This window comes from Bos indicus, chromosome 10 (assembly GCF_029378745.1).
Source record: "Bos indicus isolate NIAB-ARS_2022 breed Sahiwal x Tharparkar chromosome 10, NIAB-ARS_B.indTharparkar_mat_pri_1.0, whole genome shotgun sequence".
Lineage (NCBI taxonomy): Eukaryota > Metazoa > Chordata > Mammalia > Artiodactyla > Bovidae > Bos > Bos indicus.
In genome coordinates this window covers 67,645,358-67,664,743 of record NC_091769.1, presented here as the reverse complement: position 1 = coordinate 67,664,743, position 19,386 = coordinate 67,645,358, and the positions used below count along the sequence as shown (strand labels likewise).

Sequence of the window (19,386 nt, the reverse complement as noted above, 5' to 3'; positions counted from 1 at the left end):
CAGGTCTTTTAACAGGAAAGTAGTTTTCTGGATTAAACCTTTATCTGGTACTAGAAATAACACTGTTACCCAACAGATAACTGACAAGTTGAAATAATCTTTCCACTCAAAACTTGAAAAAATTGCTTACCAGTTTATGATAGGGGGTAAGAATGAGACAGGGGGGATAATCTGAGGATACCCAGGAACCTCTACATGCTGGTTTAGAAACCAGTTATTTTAAAGTGTGGATCAAAAAAAAAAGGCATTTTGTGAGTAGATGGATATTGCTTTCATAAGTACACAGCATTAGGAGTGATACAGCACTCCTTTCACTGATGAGTTTTAGGCATTGAGGACTACATTTTTACCACAAAACAGAAATATGGGCCCCGGACAAATTGAGAAGTGGGATAGAGGACAAGCAAGAAATTTTAGACGTTACTGAAGATTTTGAGAGGAAGATGCATCCTAAAAACTACTCTTGAGACACTTCTATTCCCCTCCAGTATCTTTTTGGTTGTCAGCCCTTAGCTTATAAAAGTTTGTTTTCACGAGGATTCGGTTCTGGACCCACATCTGTACCCCACTCAGCAGAATAAGAGCTCCATAGGTACCTGGACTCCCATCTTGAGACAGGAGTTTAATCAACCTGCTCACTTGGGTTCTCTCTTTCAGGAAAGGTCACAGCTCCCATCCCATGTAGCTTATTAATTGTATTTACAACAATACATGTGGATCTCCTAAGAAAGTATAATTCTTGTTTCAATCAGTATCACTGGCTACTCTTAACCATTATGTGTACCCTTCAGAATTTGTAAAAGGATTTCACAAGTATTGTCTCATTTGTTCCCTGGTAACAAAACCATGAGTTATTAACCTGTTTTTAAGATGAGGAAGCTCAGAGTAGTTGTGCCTTACTTACTGCTGGGCTATGTTAATTCTTACATTGACCTCCAGATCTGAAATACATACATACATTTAATACATTAGGAGGATTAAGTGCAAAATCACTGATTGCAACGAAGAAAAGGGAAACTAGCCTGTATTGCCTGTTAAGTGCCTGTACCTGATGCTTTCACATTTATCTTATTTAATCCCTATAATCAAGTAGGATAATCATTATTTTCATTTTACAAGTGAGGAACTAAACAGTGCTCTGTCTGTATTTTCTACTAATGACTTAACCTTCATTCCTGCCAGTGGAGTATGTTTTTGCTACAGTTAAGCCTTGAACAACAGGGGTTAATTCATCTATAATTTATAGTCAGCCCTCTTTTTATCTGTGGTTGCTCTGCACCCACAGATTGAATCAACTTCAGACCGTGTGGTACTGTAGTATTTACAATTGATGAAACCCACATTGTTGAAGTGGTGTATTTTCTCATACTTTAAATACTCTAACATAGGATAAGGACTGTGTTTTTTCATATTGCATTTGTCCATAAACGTCATACCCTTGAATGCCTAAAAGAACTTAAGGGAGAAAAATGTGAATGCTAGTAATTTTTGCTGTGTTATTGATAGTATCCTAGTTCAAGAAATACTCCGTTCTTTAACCCTTTCTGCTTGTATAATAGAGATTGCTATGCTCTTTTCCAAGAAAATTTGTGCTCTTTCTTACCTGATAAGTCTCACTGCCTTATTTCTAGAGCCAGAATCATCAACTCTTCACCAAACCTGTGTCCAAATCGGAGCTGGGGGAAATTCCCCCCCACTGATTTGAAAGCTGTCAGTGCTTATTTTCTCCTTTCAGATTTAAGAAACCCAAGGAATATAAGGGTTGACTAATTCTTAAGGCCCTCAATTGCATATTTGAAAGTTTTGTGGGGTTGTTCTGTTTGCCTTTCTTAAAATACAGGAATAGTGTTTCTTGGACTTCTCTGTTGCTGTAACCCTAGGCACAAGTGAATGTGAAGCGCTAGGATGAGGGGAAGGACTGGGCGGCGATGGAAGGTGAGACTTATTTTATGAAAGGCACCTAGTCAGTGCTCAGCAAGATGTAGTCGATGGTCTAACGGTGTTACTGATCATCTCGCACAGAATTAATAGGACTCCTGATAGGGTGCGTGCCTGGGTGCTGCTTTCCCGCTCTCATGGGACAGACTTAGGTGACCAGTCCTGCTTGTGGCCAGATCCACTCAGTCACCCAGGACGATCTGTGGCCATGGCGCAGCGTGGAGCGATGGCGGCTCACACTTGTAACTGATCCTCGTCACCCTGCTGTCCCCCTGGTCTGGTGAAGTTCTCTGGGGCAGGACAGATTAAGTTCTTAGCATGTGAAACAGCAGAATCTCCTCTGCCTGTAATGCCTTCCTTCCCTTAGTAGGGCCACCTCTAACCCATCCTCAAGTGGCAGCTCAGGCAGACGTGACTCCAGAACCTGAGTTGGGTTGTGTACCGTCTCTTGGATTGATAGCACCAGACTCTGTGTGACCGCCTGCTCCTGGTTCTCACCAGTCTCTATCACAGGGGCATGGTTTAAAGTCGACTTAAGGGAATCCTTTTTTAGGGGGGAGAAAAGCTAATACAAGTCTGGAGGAATTTGGTAAATAACACAAAAGACATTTTTAAATTGGGAAAGAAAATATTAAAAAAGTGTTTAAAAGCCCTGATGCATGCATGGTACAGGTTCACTGGCAGATTCCTTTCAGAAAACAATGCAAAACTATAGAGCCATCCAGCAACAAGAAAATGAATAAATGTATCTGCACAAAATTTTGGAATTTTTGCAGAGCAGAACCATAATAGTCACTAAGAAAATTGAGAAAGAATTTCAAGATGTATGAAAGGAAAATCACTAATTTTCCTAATAACCCTTTAAAAAAACTATAGAAAAGTGAACAAAGGACATAGAATAACAAATGAAAAGTAGCCAATAAGAAATAATGAAGAAAGGCAAGTAAATGAATTGTAAACTATCTTTGAAGGAAGGGAGTGGGAAGCCAGGCATGTTAGTAAAGAATAAAAAGTGCAGAGCTGAGAGCATGAGAACAGGCTGGTGGGATTGGAAATATCGTATGAAATGATTTCAGAAGAAATTTAAAGATAACTGCCAGATGTTTGCATATGAATATCTGACCTAGCAGTTTATTTGTAAGAATTTCCTGTAGAGAAACCTAAAAGCTTAAAAGATTTGTGCACCAGGATATTCATTTCTAACATTATTGATAGTAGTGTAAATTTGGAAGCAATGGCAGTGTTCCTCAGCAGGAGTTTCTGTGAATAAGTTACATGATGTCCATTCAGTGAAATTCTATAATGAGACACGTCTTTATGTTCTGACGTGGAAAAAGATAGAAAACATTTTATGTAATAACCCAGCTTGAAAGACAGTGTATAAAATAAAATATGCGTTTCCCCCTTCTCCTTTTTTCTTTTCCTTCCCTAACCTATCTCCACGAGTCCTGGACTGGAAAATGCAGAGAATGGACGAGGTGCTGGTGAGCAGTTGGCTTGCTGACCAGGCACATTCCTTGATACCATCTGCTCTTTTGCTCTGCTCACACTACCTGTTTTCTCATTTCCTTCATGAAGAGTGACATGACTCCTGATGCGTTCCGTACAGGAGGAATTGCCATCTCCTGTTTGCTTTTCCTGCTGCCATCTGTATTTTTGTGTTTTAAGTTTGGGTTTCTTTCTAACAACCCAGGAGAACTAACCAGCCTGATACAAAGCTGGACAGTGTCATCATCCCAATTTGTGTTAGTGCAAAGTGGAATCTTTACAACAGACCTGAAAGGAGCACTTTGATAGCCTTTGAAAGCAGGATTTTCTCCTTCATGTCAGCCCTTTGTTGACACAGGTTGATGAATCTTGTGAGTTTGTCATCTCCTTTCAGGTGATCAAGAGCATGAATCACGCGTTACCTCAGTAAGGGAGAAGTAAATACCACATTTGTTTCTCATTTTCAGTATAAGGAATGGAAGCATATCACAAGTGCCATGTCTGGCACACAGCCAGTTGCAGAAAATGAATGATTAGATTTCTTAACGTTCTGTAAAGTGCTCTGTAGTAAGCTGCAGGCACATAGTAAAAGCCTGATAAATTATTTGGTGAACCTATGAATTTGTCCACATTCTACATTGGTTTCTGAGTTTTCTAATGGTTCCTGTAGTCACCACCTCACTGGCCTTTGTAGTACTACCCAGTACTCTGTGCAATGATGCTGCATATCTGTGCATCCAGTAAAGTGGCCTCCAGCCATATGTAGCTGTTGAAATGTGAGAGTGTCACTGAGAAAGTGAATTTTTAATTTAATTTTAATTTAGCCACTTATGTATATAATTCTGTCACATATAATATTGTCTGATTTCCTTTCTTGTTTAATATATGTGGTACATTTTCAGTGACTATGAAATGGCAGAGTCATAATTAGGGCATTTTATCCCTTCCATTTAGAAGTAGATATCTGAGGATATTTCAGATGTGGGATTATAAAAATAGTGTGTTAGTCTTCTTTGTCTGGATTATTTCAAGGAAGAGATTTTTAGGGCTGTTACGGTTCTGGTTTTATGTTACGATTCTGTTGAATTGTTTTCATTTAGACTGGGAAATCAGGAGATAGCCAAAAGCCTAATTCTGGACTCCATACCATGTTACCATGGTGGGTAACATTACCTTTATTTCTTTGAAAGCAGTTAATAAGCCACTGTTAGCTCAATTCAAAATCATTGCATGATATTCAGTTCAGTTCAGTCGCTCAGTCATGTCTTACTCTTTGTGACCCATGGACTGTAGCACGCCTGGCTTCCCTGTCCATCACCAACTCCTGGAGCTTGCTCAAACTGATGTCCATCAAGTCGGTAATGCCATCCAGCCATCTCATCCTCTATCGTCCCCTTCTCCTCCTGCCTTCAGTCTTTCCCAGCATCAGGGTCTTTTCTAATGAGTCAGTTCTTCGTATCCTGTGGCCAAAGTATTGGAGCTTCAGCTTCAAAATCAGTTCTTCCAGTAAATATTCAGGACTGCTTTCTTTTAGAACTGGTTTGATCTCCTTGCAGTCCAAGGGACTCTCAAGAGTCTTCTCTAACACCACAGGTCAAAAGCATCAATTCTTTGGCACTCAGCTTTCTTTATGATCCAGTTCTCACATCCGTACATGACTACTAGAGAAACCATAGCTTTGACTAGATGGACCTTTGTCGGCATAGTAATAATCTCTCTGCTTTTTAATATGCTGTCCAGGTTGGTAATAGCTTTCCATCCAAGGAGCAAGCGTCTTTTAATTTCATGACTGCAGTCACCGTCTGCAGTGATTTTGGAGCCCCCCAAAAAGATAGTCTGTCACTGTTTTCATTGTTTCCCCATCTATTTGCCATGAAGTGATGGGACCAGATGCCATGATCTTAGTTTTTTGAATGTTGAGTTTTAAGCCAACTTTTTCACTCCTCTTTCACTTTGATCTTTAATTCTTCTTCATTTTCTAACATAAGGGTGGTGTCATCTGCATATCTGAGGTTATTGATATTTCTCCCACCAACCTTGATTTCAGCTTGTGCTTCATCCAGTCTGGCATTTCGCATGATGTACTCTGCACATAGGTTAAATAAGCAGGGTGACTATATACAGCTTTGATGTACTGCTTTCCCAATTTGAACCAGTCTGTTGCATGTTATTACTCATGCATTTTTTAAAAATTTTTCTTATTTTGAGGAAGAGATTATTTTACTATTATTTTAAGGAAGAGACTTTTAGGGCCATTATGGTCACATGTTAGGTACTCAGTAGCCACATATGCCTGATGGCTGCTGTGTTGAACAGCACAGATCTAGAAGATTTGACTATCACTGCTTGCCACCTTCAGCTGGTTAATGCTTATAGAACTCTGTACCCAGGAACTATAAAATATACATTCTTTCAAGTGCACATGGAACTTTCACCGAGGCGAGCACATCATATGCAAGGCCATAAGACAGTCTCAAATTACAAGATTGAAATCTCATGTATTCTGGGACCACGTCAGAGTTAAAGTAGAAAAATAACAGTAAGTTACCTAAAAAGCTGGTATATCTGGAAGTTGAGTGATACACTTATGAATAGATTCTTGATCAGAGGGAATTTTACAGAAAATTAGAAATTTCAAACTAAATGATAAAATACAGCAGTTCAAAAATGTTAAGGGTTTAGCTTAAGCAATACTCTGGTGGAAATTTGTAACTTAAGGAGAGGCTTAAATTTTGATGATTGAAATTTTTACCTTACACTCCAAAAAATAAAAAAAAGCAAACTAAATCCCTAATAACGTAGCAGGAAGAAAATAAAAATAAGGGTAGAACACTGACAAATATAAAAAATGATCTGTGATGTGATATTCTTTCCTTTTAACTTTATTAATAATAGTGACTTGCTAGCCATAATGCCTAGCAATAAATTTAGTGAGAAAAAATTGGACATTACTTTACCAACAAAGGTCCATCTAGTCGAAGCTCTGGTTTTTCCAGTAGTCATGTATGAATGTGAGAGTTGGACTATAAAAAAAGCTGAGCACCAAAGAATTGATGGCTTTTGAACTATGGTGTTGGAGAAGACTCTTGAGAATCCCTTGAACAGCAGGGAGATCCAACCAGTCAATCCTAAAGGAAATCATCCCTAAATATTCATTGGAAGGACTGATGCTGAAGCTGAAACTCCAGTAGTCTGGCCACCTGATATGAAGAACTGACTCATGTGAAAAGACCCTGATGCTGGGAAAGATTGAAGGTGGGAGGACAAGGGAATGACAGAGGATAAGATGGTTGGATGGCATCATGGACTCAGTGAACATGAGTTTGAGCAAACTGCAGGAGTTAGTGATGGACAGGGAGGCCTGACGTGCTGCAGCCCATGGGGTCGCAGAGTTGGAGACGACTGAGCGACTGAACTGAACTGAGGCACCAATTTATAGATGAGAGCAGGGTTCAGTTAAGTTTAATAATGATGATTATTTATAATGGGGGCCTCAGTTTCCTTGGATTCAAACTCACTTTAGTGCTCTGATTTGCCTGTTTTGGAATATAATTTAACCTAGGCATGAAGAAACCTATAGACATATATTTATAAATCCATGAAAGAGTTTTAAAGCTGAGAATATGAACCTAGTTTTAAGTAACCTAGTTTTAAGTAAAATGGTAGGCAGCCGCATGCATCCCATCGAGAAGATATGTTTGGACAGTGACATTTCTGGATGAGTCTGCAGAAATGATTGGCTCTCAGGAATTTACATAATCTCATTTGACTGGAAAAAAAATGAACATTTAAATAAAATACTGCATTTTTTTCTTACAGGTTTATAGACAAGAAGGAAAGGTTAAGCCAGCTTAAGAGCAAGCAAGAAGAATTTCAAAAAGAGTGAGTTTTCATTTTGCTTTCTAATTTGTGGGGGTTATCTGGTCACCACATGGTTTATTTCAATGCTGTGGTACGCAGATATGTGCGTTGCTAATTTATTGAATTTAGGATACAGATCTCAACATGTGAAGAGCACTGTGTCTGGGAGAAACCAAAATACGAGATTTTGGAAAAATCGGGTTTCTGGAAAACAGTGGGCTCAAACATGGTGCCTGGTTAACAGCAGGTACAGTGACTGAATGGGTGAATCAGAGAGTGACCCTGTAAATGGGTCCAGTAGAGAAAGCGTATTGCACTGGTGGTGGTGGCTCGTGTGGGACGTTATTGCTTCTCTTTGTCTTTGTTCTTCTGTATGAGGGTTTTGCAAAGTGTGGTCTCTAGATCATCTACATAAGATTAAATTAACTTGGTGTTCTGGTTAAAAATGTAGATTCTCGGAGTCTATCCTCAGATATTCTGATTCAGTAGGTCTGAGGGGAGGCCCAGAAATCTGAGTATTAACAAGCACCCCTGACAAATCTCTCATCCTCTGGATTTGGAAATTATCCTGTAGAACCTTTTGTCCCAAATTGGTCCAGTCACTGTTCTCCATCCAGACCCCAGACGTGATTAATACATTTATGAGCAGATGAACTCCAGAGATGCCCTGCATTAGAGAAACCTGCTTGGATTTATTTTACTTGGTCATTTCTCTGACTTCCTCTAACATAGAAACTTAACTTTTTTCCTATAGAACACTTCATTCTATAGCACAAATTTTAGCCTACACTGACTCGTGCCATTTTAAAGTGGGGGAACTGATGATAGCATTTTGGATCATGAATTATCTTATGTTGTTGTTGGATTGCTATGTTGTGTTCAACTGTTTGTGACCCCATAGACTGCAGCTCACCAGGCTTCTCTGCCCTAATTATCTCCCAGAGTTTGCTCAGACTCATGTGCATTGAGTCGGTGATGCCACCCGACCATTTCATCCTCTGTCACCCCCTTCTCCTTTTGCCTTCAATCTTTTCCAACATCAGGGTCTCGTTATTATTACTTACGACTGATGGAAATTATTGATTATGATGGAGAGCAAAGGCGATGGCTGTTATGGAAGTTTCTTGCATTTACACAAATACAAAAGTGCCATACTAAAAGTGCAGAAGGAAGCAGGTGAGGAAAGAATTGCAGAAAGCAGGGGATTTGGAAAACATTTTTAAATACTTATACCCCACTTTGGTATATCCAGAGTTTTCTAAGACCTTATTTTAAAAAGTTGTTGATTTTGCATTTTTGAGCTTTACCAATTTTATTATTTTAAGAGCTTATTTCCTTTATCTCTTCTCCAAACAGAGTATTAAAAGCTATGGAAGGAAAATGGATGACAGATCAATTGGTAAGAATAAGACGTATTTAAATAATATTCTTTAAACTTGAGGTTAGATGTTTTTAAATTGGCAGAACTTAAAAAATGATTTTGAACTTAAATTTATTTGTGATCATTTTTTGGTAGTTCTCTGTGAATGTATTTCTAGTGCAGGCTTCTCACATATTTCACTTAGATACCAAAAACAGGGTATTGGCAGTTAATTATGGAACCACCTCATAATAATGAATAATTATGAGGTCTGATGCTGACAGAAATATACAAGAACAGTTAGATGCTCTTTTTAAAAAAAAATTAACTCATGAACATACATTTTCTAGATGGGTTAATTGAAAAATAAGCTAAAATATTAAAAGAAAATATGGGAGAGTGTTTATATAATCTGAAGGTGAGCAGACCTTTATAATTCATAAAGTAAAACATTTGATACACTACATAAATGTTTAAAAATTATGTCTGTTGAAGACCCTGGCAAAATGAATATAAACTGGGACAAAATGATTATAACATATGAAAATAAGGAGTTTGATTGATTACACTTTTATTCACTGTTGGTGGAAGTGCATATTGGCATATTTGAGGGACAGCTTGGTGGTAGTTTGTTGCTTTCGTAATGCATATGTGGTATAAATACATCCAGCAGTTTTCCTCCTAAGAAAGTGCACATGAATATAGAGATTTACGGGTAAAGATTCTGATTGTCTGCATTGTTCTTAGTAAAATTAATATATAATTAAATATTCATCAAACAGAATGAGCTAATTATGATACTGCGTAGCTGTTAAAAAGTATGTGGTCAGTCTGTATGCACTGGTATGGAATGATATCCAAGGTATATTTTTTTAATGAAAAAAAAAACTCAAATAGTAGGCTCTGGTAAAGTATGATTCCATTTGTGTATGTGTTTTAAATATATATGCTCTTCAAAGTCTGAAAAGATACACAGTTACCCCTGAATAGTGGGAAAGAGTCAGGCTAACAGTCTCGTTCTTCTCTTTTGTGATGCCTGCTTTTTTATCATAAGCATCATTCATAATTTTTAAATACTTAGAGATGTGATATAAGTGAATTTTGCTTATGTTCTAAATGTTCTATTATTAAATTATGTTGTATGGAAAAAAGTTATAAAAGACTATAAAGAATCTCATCCCAGTTTTTCTAAGTTTCTATCTAAGTTTTCTAGTTTTTCTATCAAAAACTTAAAATCTTGGTTTTTAAAGACTAATATCTTTTAAAAGTGAAAGCATCTCATTGCCAGTTTATTCCTAAATTGATCGCGGTTCCTGTGAATCTGTTCTCAGATGTCTCTCACACTGCTTTGGAGAGGGGAGCATTTTCCCCACTGAACAGTCCTGTAATATATTCTGTATCTTGTACCATCACACTGCTTAGACAAGTGTTAAACATTATAAACATTTGAATGTTGTTGTAAGCTTCCGGATGTCCCCGTTTATGGAGACATCATAGAATAGATAAATCATACTTTCTAAAAACCAACTAGTATGTCAGATTTTTACTTATCCTTTATTCTCTTTGGGGAAGCCGTACCTAAATCTTGGTAATGGAAAAAGGCAGTTTCATGTTTCATAAAATTTTTTCAGGGCTTTTCCAGAAATCTTACATGAGTTGTACACTTAAAAAAAAAAAAAGGAATTCTGCTCTGTTGCAGTATTTTATTACTCTGTAAGTAATATTTGCTTATTGTATCAGTGAGATAGTACAGCTGATAGTCTCCTCAGTAACCAGCACTGAGAATTTAGAGCAGTGCATCCACAGAACTCTCTGATGATACAAATGTTCTGTCTACACTGCCCAGTATGGTAGGCATTAGCCATAGGTGGTGTTGACATGTACCACCTGACATTTGGGTAGTGGGAGTAAAAACCAGATTTTCTTTTTAAATTTTGTGTAATCTCATTGACTTTCAGATAGCCACACAGGACCCACATGCAGTAGCTCTGTATTGGATAGGACAGGTTAAGATAATATGTGTCAACCTTTTTCTCTGTACGTACTAACACAGAAAAGAACTATTTCTCATTCTCTCTTAATTGCCTAGCAGCTTCTGTCCTAAACCACTAGTTACAAAAGCTGTAATAAATATAATTATACTGGACTTTTGTTCATTGCATTTTCTAAGATACACCTCAGGATAAGTAGTGTCCCTAGTAGATAATCATATTAATTGTAAGAGACCAATATTTGTGATATTTGTTTCATACCTTTTTTAAGAGATGGAAAATAATGTCCTGCAAGATGAGGATTGAACAGCTGAAACAAACTATATGTAAAGGAAATGAGGAGATGAAGAAGAGTAAGTAATTTTCCCACCTTTCTCCAGCCCTGATAAAGAACTCATGTGTAACTTCATGGGATTGATCAACCAGGGAAAGTAAAGGGGAGGGGTGGTAGAGGCAGTAGCAACCTGGAAAAGTTAACTGGTTGCCTTTTACTCTTTGTAAAACATTTGTATAAGGAATTTACATATATATATATTTCAAATATATGTATATAAAACATGTGTCTGTGTTATGTATATTTACAAATGTGTGCATGTATACATAAGCACATGTGCAAATGTAATAACCCTTATAAACTGCTGCTGCTGCTAAGTCGCTTCAGTCGTGTCCGACTTTGTGCGATCCCATAGATGGCAGCCCACCAGGCTCCCCTATCCCTGGGATTCTCGAGGCAAGAGTACTGGAGTGGGGTGCCATTTCCTTCTCCAATGCATGAAAGTGAAGAGTAAAAGTGAAGTCGCTCAGCCGTGTTCGACTCTTAACAACCCCATGGACTGCAGCCCACCAGGCTCCTCTGCCCATGGGATTCTCCAGGCAAGAGTACTGGAGTGGGTGCCATTTATAAACTACTTAGCTTAAAAAGTTGAGCACTGTATGTGTCCCATTTCCCTTAGCCGATAGGAAGCTCAGAGTCAGTCTTGGTAATCAAGTATAATTATTAGTTCACACCAGAAGCAAATAATGACTTTTTCTCCATCAGTGAGTCTTATACATATTTTAATTTGTATTAATTTTGTATTATGTTTGTGTACTTCATATTTTATCACAGGTAGTTGCCAGATTTTAAGAGCATCCTCTTAGAAATCCTGTGTCCTTAGACATAGTGCATGCTGGGACATCCCTAGTGGTCCAGTGGTTTAGACACTGAGCTTCCAGTGTAGGGGTGGGGGTTCAGTCCCTGGTCAGGGCACTAAGATCCCACATGTCATGTGGCAAAGCCAAAGATAAATTTTAGAAAAAAGAAAAAGAAGTAAGTAGTTCATGTATTTCTGAAGATGATTGTTTAAAGTTTAAAATGGATTGCTGTCATACCTTTGTAAGTCCCTTTCTTGTCTGCTCATTGCTTTCAGAAGCAAGTATTTTATAGTGGTAGGCAGTAGTATAAAAGCTGCCTTTGAAAACTTGTCCTATTAAAGTGCTTGTGTGGAGTTTCACAGGATTAATAAGCTACAGAAACAGGGCAGCCTGGTGAAGAGGTCTCAGAACTACAGCCCGCCCCTCCTGTGCCGAGTTTGGCTTGCACCCTCCAAAGGCTCTGGGTCAGCAGCAGTGTAGGGAACTCATTACTTACCATGGGTTCACCCACTTTCCCCTCCTCCCTGGATGTTCACAGTAGGAGTTTGCCACCAGGCCTCTGTGAACCTCCTGAAATTGCTGAATTGACTGAGTTTGTGCGTTTCTCTGATGAATAAGATTAAAACTTTGATCAGCTCCTTTTAATAGGTTCCTATCCCAAGTATCCTTTTAGTTTAGTCACTAAGTTGTCTCTTTGTAACCCCGTGGACTGTAGCTCGCCAGGCTCCTCTGTCTATGGAAAAACATCTACTTCTCCTTCGTTGACTATGTTAAACCTTTGACTGTGTGGATCACAACAAACTGTGGGAAATTCTTAAAGAGATGGGAATACCAGACCACCTTGTCTGTCTCCTGAGAAACTTGTATGCGGGACAAGAAGCAACAGTTAGAACTGGACGTGGAACAACTGACTGATTCAGAATTGTGGTATGAATATGACAAGGCTATATATTGTCACTCTGCTTATTTAAGTTCTATGCAGAGTATATCATGCTAAATGCCAGGCTGGATGAATCACAAGCTGGAATCAAGATTGCCAGGAAAAATACTAACAATCTCAGATATGCAGATGCTATGCTATGCTAAGTCACTTCAGTCGTGTCCGACTCTGTGCGACCCCATAGACGGCAGCCCACCAGGCTCCCCCGTCCCTGGGATTCTCCAGGCAAGAACACTGGAGTGGGCTGCCATTTCCTTCTCCAATGCATGAAAGTGAAAAGTGAAAGTGAAGTCACTCAGTTTGTGTCCGATTCTTAGTGACCCCATGGATTGCAGCCTACCAGGCTCCTCGGTCCATGGGATTTTCCAAGCAAGAGTACTGGAGTGGGGTGCCATTGCCTTTGCAGATGATACCACCCTTATGGCAGAAAGTGAAGAGAAACTAAAGAGCCTCTTGATGAGGGTGAAAGAGGAAAGTGAAAAAGCTGGCTTAAGACTCAACATTCAAAAAACTAACATCGTGGCATTTGGTCCCATCACTTCATGGCAAATAGATAAGGAAAAAGTAGAACGGTGTCAGGCTTAATTTTTTTTGGCTCCAAAATCACTGCAGATGGTGTTTGCAGCCATGAAATTAGAAGATGCTTGCTTCTTGGAAGAAAGGCTATGACAAACCTAGACAGCATATTAAAGAGCAGAGATATCACTTTGTTGCTAAAGGTCCATCTGGTCAAAGCTATGGGTTTCCCAGTAGTAATATACAGATGTGAGAGTTGGGTCATAAAGAAAGCTGAGCACCAAAGAATTGATGCTTTCAAATTGTGGTGCTGGAGAAGAAAGACTCTTGAGAGTCTCTTGGACTGCAAGGAGATCAAACCAGTTAATCCTAAAGGAAATCAACCCTGAATATTCATTAGAAGGACTGATGCTGAAGCTGAAACTCCAATACTTTGCCCACTCGATGCAAAGAGCTGGCTCATTGGAAAAGACCCTAATGCTGGGAAAGATTGAAGGAAAAAGGATAAGGAAGCAGCAGAGGATGAGATGGTTAGGTAGCATCACTGATTTGATGGACATGAATTTAAACAAACTCCGGGAGATAGTGGAGGACCGAGGAGCCTGGCATGCTGCAGGTCATAGGGTGGAAAAGAATTGGACACAACTTAGTGACTGAACAACAACAAAGCCCCAAAATACTGAAAGCAACAACCGTGGAAAATATTAACAAGGGATATGGTTCTCCACTAGTGGACTCTATAGCTGTGATTTCCATCCCTAGCAGATGATTGGTGTTACCTGATAACCATTTTTAAAATCTAGAGAGAATCTGGGCCCTGCCTTGAACTTACAAAATGAAAATCTCATTCATGGGGACTGGGGTCAATGGTTCATAACCTGTCTATAGTAAAAGACCATTTTTTTTGTCTTTCATTTCTAATGTGTCATAAACCAACATCAATACTTCTGTAAAATACAATAAAATTAGTTACTAGAAAAGTGATTGCACATTTGGATGCCAGGGTGATATCACATGGCCATGTCAAAATATGTTTTTTTTCTAAATTTGCTCTCTAATTCTGTACTTGTTTTGTTTGGTAAAGGTTTGGGCCAGATCCACGGTTCACACTTTGAGTAGTAGCTCTACTCTGATGACCTGCCAGGTTCATAAGCTGTTTGCCACCATCTACACTAGACTCAGAAAATTTTGCAAACAATTTCAAGGCAGTTAATGGATTCCAGAAGCTCAAGTTTATAGATTAGATTAAGAGTTTGCTACTCAAGAAATAGCCTGTTGTGTGTGTTTTTTAAAAAAACAGAATCTTATTGTTAAAATACCAATTAAACTGTAGCTCCTGATGAATATTTCTCCAGAATCTTTTGATTTAACATGTTATGATTGCATTTGGAATTTCAGAGTTGAGTTGATCTGTTATTTGGCAAAATAGCAAGAGTAGATTACAGACAGGGAAGATGACGTGGAGAGAAGAGTGACTTAACCTGAGTGCACTAGTGCAGGTTGGGTGTCTGTGATGATTTCCTGTCACCTTCAAGGGGTCCTGTATTACATTGGAAAATGTCATTTAAAAAATCTAATCACCATACGGCTCAGGCCATGGCTAGATATTGATAGATATATTTGAGTACTTGTAAAGAACTCAGTAGAGATCATGAAAATGATTGAACTTACTGGAAAGTGTGTGAAAAGACCATAGACTTAAACTTCGGGACATTCATATTGATCAGGAATGGTGAAGAGATGAATCAGAGAAGAAAAAAAATATGTGTGTGTGTGTGTATAAAAGAAACTTTATGCCTGCAGTGAAATAACCTAGGTTCAGTTTCATGTGTCCTCAGTCTTGTCTGACTCTTTGTGACCCCATGGACTGTAGCCTGCCAGGCCCCTCTGTCCATGGGATTCTCCAGACAAGAATACTGTAGTGGGTTGACATTTCCTCCTCCAGGGGATCTTCCCAACCTTGGGATCGAACCTGCGTCTCCTGCATCTCCTGCATTGGCAGGGATACTTTTACCACTGTGTCACCTGGGAAGCCCTAGGACCTTCATGAAAAGGACACATATTGGGCAGGATGAGTGTCTGATTTCTCAGTTGTGTGGCCAGGCTCTGGTGGCCCTTGCAGTGGTTAAAATGCTAGTGTATGGTGGGTACTCCCACCGTGCTGGGGGTGCTGCTCCCCACTGTGACTTTTCAGAGTGGTGGTCTGTTTCTTTGTTGCGTGACCACCGGCCGTGAGGTTGCCCTCGGGTTCTCTGAATGGAGCCCAAGGCACACTCAGTAGTTTCCTAAGGAAAATCAGGTCTCCAGTGAGTTTTTCAAACTTACATATTTTGTCTGCCCAATATGCCTATTCTTCAGTGTTTACTTTAAGAAAGTAAGGTGCGCAGTCTGGCACTGCAGGCCCACATGAGGAAAAAAAAAAAAAAGTCAGGTGCTTTGTGTGCTAAACTTCAAACACAACCCAGCTTGCCGAACTTGATAGTCTTGAGTGATGCTTACTAATGTTGATTACAAATGGAGACTCAGAATCATTTTAGTGGTGGTCCCCTTTGCTCTGTGTGTAATACCTCCTTGAACTAAACTCTTGGTCTCCATACTTGGTGAACATCATCTCATTAATGTTGAGGTTTTGCTCTCAATTTAGACATAATTCAGGAAGACACTTATAATGCTTTGGAGCCGTGGTGGGGGAGTGGTAGTATGCAGTAGCCAGGAACTGTTTCCAGAGCTTATTGTTGGGTGTGACTTGTTTATTTTAGATGCCGAAGGCCTCCTGAAAACCAAGGAAAAGAATCAGAAACTTTATACTCGAGCACAACGGCACCAGGAAAAGAAGGAGAAGATCCAGAGGCATAATCGCAAACTTGGTGACCTGGTAGAGAAAAAAAACACGGACTTAAGAAGTCATTACGAGCGTCTGGCAGATCTTCGGCGGTCTCACATATTAGAGCTCACGTCTGTCATTTTTCCCATCGAGGAAGTAAAGACTGGTGCGAGGTACAGTAAGCGAGTCCTTCAACTCTAGGGAAACCCAATTTCCAAAGATCAAGTGTCTTTCAAGCACGTCAGCACGTTTATTGAGCCTCATTCTGGGTTTCCCTGGTGATGAAGCTTAAGTCTTATCTGCTTCAGCAAACAGCAAACACTGCACGAAGTTGGGGAGGCAGCCAGGGGAGGGCGGTGCCCTGGGAGAGGTGAAGCCCAGGCTTATGGACTCAGAGCTTCCGGAGGAGGGCCGGGCTCACACGCTTCATCTGGAACCGTCTGATGTGGCTGCAGGGCCAGTCAGGCTGCTCATTAGTCACACGCTGTTAGGCAAGTTTTTGCGTCTTCAAGTCTTATTTCCTTGTCTGTGAGATGGGGATAATAAACGCCTACTTCACAGAGAAATCATGAGCTAAGATGGAAGAAAAAGCCCCTGGGTCTCTTACTTGGTGGGCGAGACATGCTGACTCCACCTTTTCCTGGTAACCCTCCCGTCTAGCTCGGGATCAGCTAGGTTGAGTCTCAGGCCATAGTGCTCAGACACCCTCAGGAGCCAGTGGGACAAACAGGATGGGGATTCCCAGCGGCTGAACATCAGAGTCACTCAGGAACTTCAGGAGAAAACAGGTCCCAGAGGACTGGGCTCCAGCCTTCCTGTCCATCTTGGAATGCTTTGTTTCTTAAACTTCCCCAGATGATGCTGCTGATCACACAGATGTGGAAACTTCCACTGAGGAGTTCCGTTTGTTTTCTGATGAACCATCGGGCTCTTGCCCTTGAGGGGTTTCCTTCTCTTCCAGTTGTCTCCACTTTCTGGCACCTTTTCCTGGCGCTGGAGTCTTGCTCCCCAGGACTTAAAATTCACTGCCTCCACTTCAGTCTGGCCTTTCACCTGTTGCCAGAGGGAGCTTCCGCAAAGCCCGAAGGTCTGATTGTGCTTCTGACTTGACAGCCTACTCTGACACTTAACCACTCATTTTTCACTAGTGATGGTTAGCAAATACAGAGATAAAAAGGCAGATTCAAAATAGAGAAGAATTTAGGGCTCAGAAATAGACCCTGAGGTGGTAGTTTGAATCAGTGGGGAAAAGTCGGATTTTTCCAAAAATTGGCGTAAAGATAGCTGGCCAGGCCTTTGAGGGGAAAAAAGCTGACAAACAGCAGCATTATGCCAAATTACAGTCTAGATTTTTTTAATTACGTATGAGCCAAAATACCCGTGTTAGAACACATGGTCAACAAGACTAGGATACTGTTCCAGATTTTAGGATACTAAGACTCAAAGAGAAAAACTTTCTCTTCCGTACTTATGCTGTTTAAATCTTTTATGTTAGTGTAAATTGCTGTATATCATTCGTTTTTTTTTTTTTTTTTTTTTGCTAGTAGTGTTGAAGTTATCCCTATGATAAGCTACCTTGTTCCTTCACATTTCTTCTCAATCTTCCTTGAGTGGAGGAAGGAGAGGGCCAGCTTAGAAGTGGCCACGGAGTCCTGTGCTGTCCTGCCCTGCGCAGGGCTGCCAGGAGGAGTGGGTTTACGTGCATCTGGTGCAGAGGAAGAGGAATTGAGAGCCGATGGCCCCGGGGATGCATTCTAGACCCAGAGCAGCACAGCAGGCCCTGCCTCGTCTGGGCATCTCCCACCTCTTTCAGCACCATTTTCTGGCACTTCCCTTGGGCCTCCTGCACGCACCTACGCTGACCTCTCTGCTCCCCAGACACCCTGTGTCCTCTCGCCACCTGCACGGTACCTGCCGGGCCTTCTCATTCCACTGCCACACTCTAGGCCAGCAGCGCTCAAGTGTAGTCTGTGAACCTCTCTGGGTCACTGAGGCCTTTTCAGGACATCTGTGCAGTCAAAACTATTTTCATAATAATACTAACACTGTATTTTCCCTTTTCACTCTGTTGACATTTGTACTGGTGGCTCAAATGCCGTGGTGGGAAAACCTCTGTTGCCTTGACAGCTTTCAAGGCAGTGACACCAAACTGTGGTAATAGTCATTGGATTGCTTTGCAGTGCAAAAGACCAGCCAGTTACACATCAAGAACACTATTGATGAAGCAGTAGAAATTATTCACTTTATTTTAATTAAGTCTTGACCGCTGCATGCCCATCCTTCGACTGCTGTGCAGTGTGGTGGGAAGTCTGTAGAAGGCATGTTTGCTGCATGCTGAAAGCTTCCAGGGGCTGAAGGAAAGGCCCTTGAGTGAGTTGCTGGTGAAACTAGTTTTTTTTTTTCCGTGGGACACTTTCTCCCCTTGAAAGAACAGAAGAAAGACTTGGGTTTTAAAGAGATTTTCAAAAGTCATCATCAGTGCTATGCTGTGCTTTGCAGCTCAGCTAGTCAGCAAATAATGTCACTCTTCGTGAATTTTCCTGTTTTGAAAAATATAGCTTTTCATTCTTAAAAACATGCTACTTATATGTAAAGGGGTTTATTATTTTTGAGTGAGTTAATAATTTAAAAATTTCTGAGATTTTTAATACAGTAAGTATTAATAGATCTAACATCATACACAAAAGCTCTTTAGAGCCCTCAGAATTTTTTAAGCACATGAGGGGGTCTTGAAATCACATAGTTTGAGAACCTAACACTTGACGGCCTTGTTCATGGTGCCATCGTGCCCACATTCTGTGAGCTGCTCTGCCATGGCTGCTTTGTCCTTCACCTCTGGAAGGACTTGCTGATCTCTGTATTTTCCAGTTAAATCCCTGTCCTTTCATGCATCATGCCAGTGTTCCGTGTACCTGCCAAGTAACTGCACAGTTTAAAACCAAGTGCCTTTACATCCGTGTGATCTTCGGCTTTTAGAGATCCTGCTGACGTGTCTTCAGAGAGTGACAGCGCCATGACCTCCAGCACCGTGAGCAAACTCGCGGAAGCGCGGAGGACGACTTACCTCTCTGGGCGATGGGTCTGTGATGATCACAATGGGGATACCAGCATTAGCATCACGGGGCCTTGGATCAGCCTTCCCAACAACGGGGACTACTCGGCCTACTACAACTGGGTGGAAGAGAAGAAAACCACGCAGGGGCCTGGTGAGAAGCAAGATAGTGTTCGAAAACTTTTATAAATTTTTAATTGAGGTGAAACTGATGTAACAAAATGAACAGTTAGAGAGTCAGTGAGCGGGACTAGTACATTCACAGTGTTGTGCAGCCATCAC

At 40.4% G+C, this 19,386-nt stretch overlaps 1 protein-coding gene across 1 annotated transcript in view; it reads left to right on the top strand.

Moving 5' to 3' along the window:
* ATG14 (autophagy related 14) overlaps window positions 1–19,386 on the top strand; it is a 37,252-nt gene that overhangs the window by 4,787 nt on the left and 13,079 nt on the right. Inside the window, exons 2-6 of the mRNA XM_019968961.2 lie at window positions 7,246–7,308; window positions 8,644–8,686; window positions 10,910–10,991; window positions 15,988–16,225; window positions 19,029–19,258. Coding sequence (XP_019824520.1) covers window positions 7,246–7,308; window positions 8,644–8,686; window positions 10,910–10,991; window positions 15,988–16,225; window positions 19,029–19,258 — 656 coding nt within the window. The remainder of the gene's footprint in view (window positions 1–7,245; window positions 7,309–8,643; window positions 8,687–10,909; window positions 10,992–15,987; window positions 16,226–19,028; window positions 19,259–19,386) is intronic.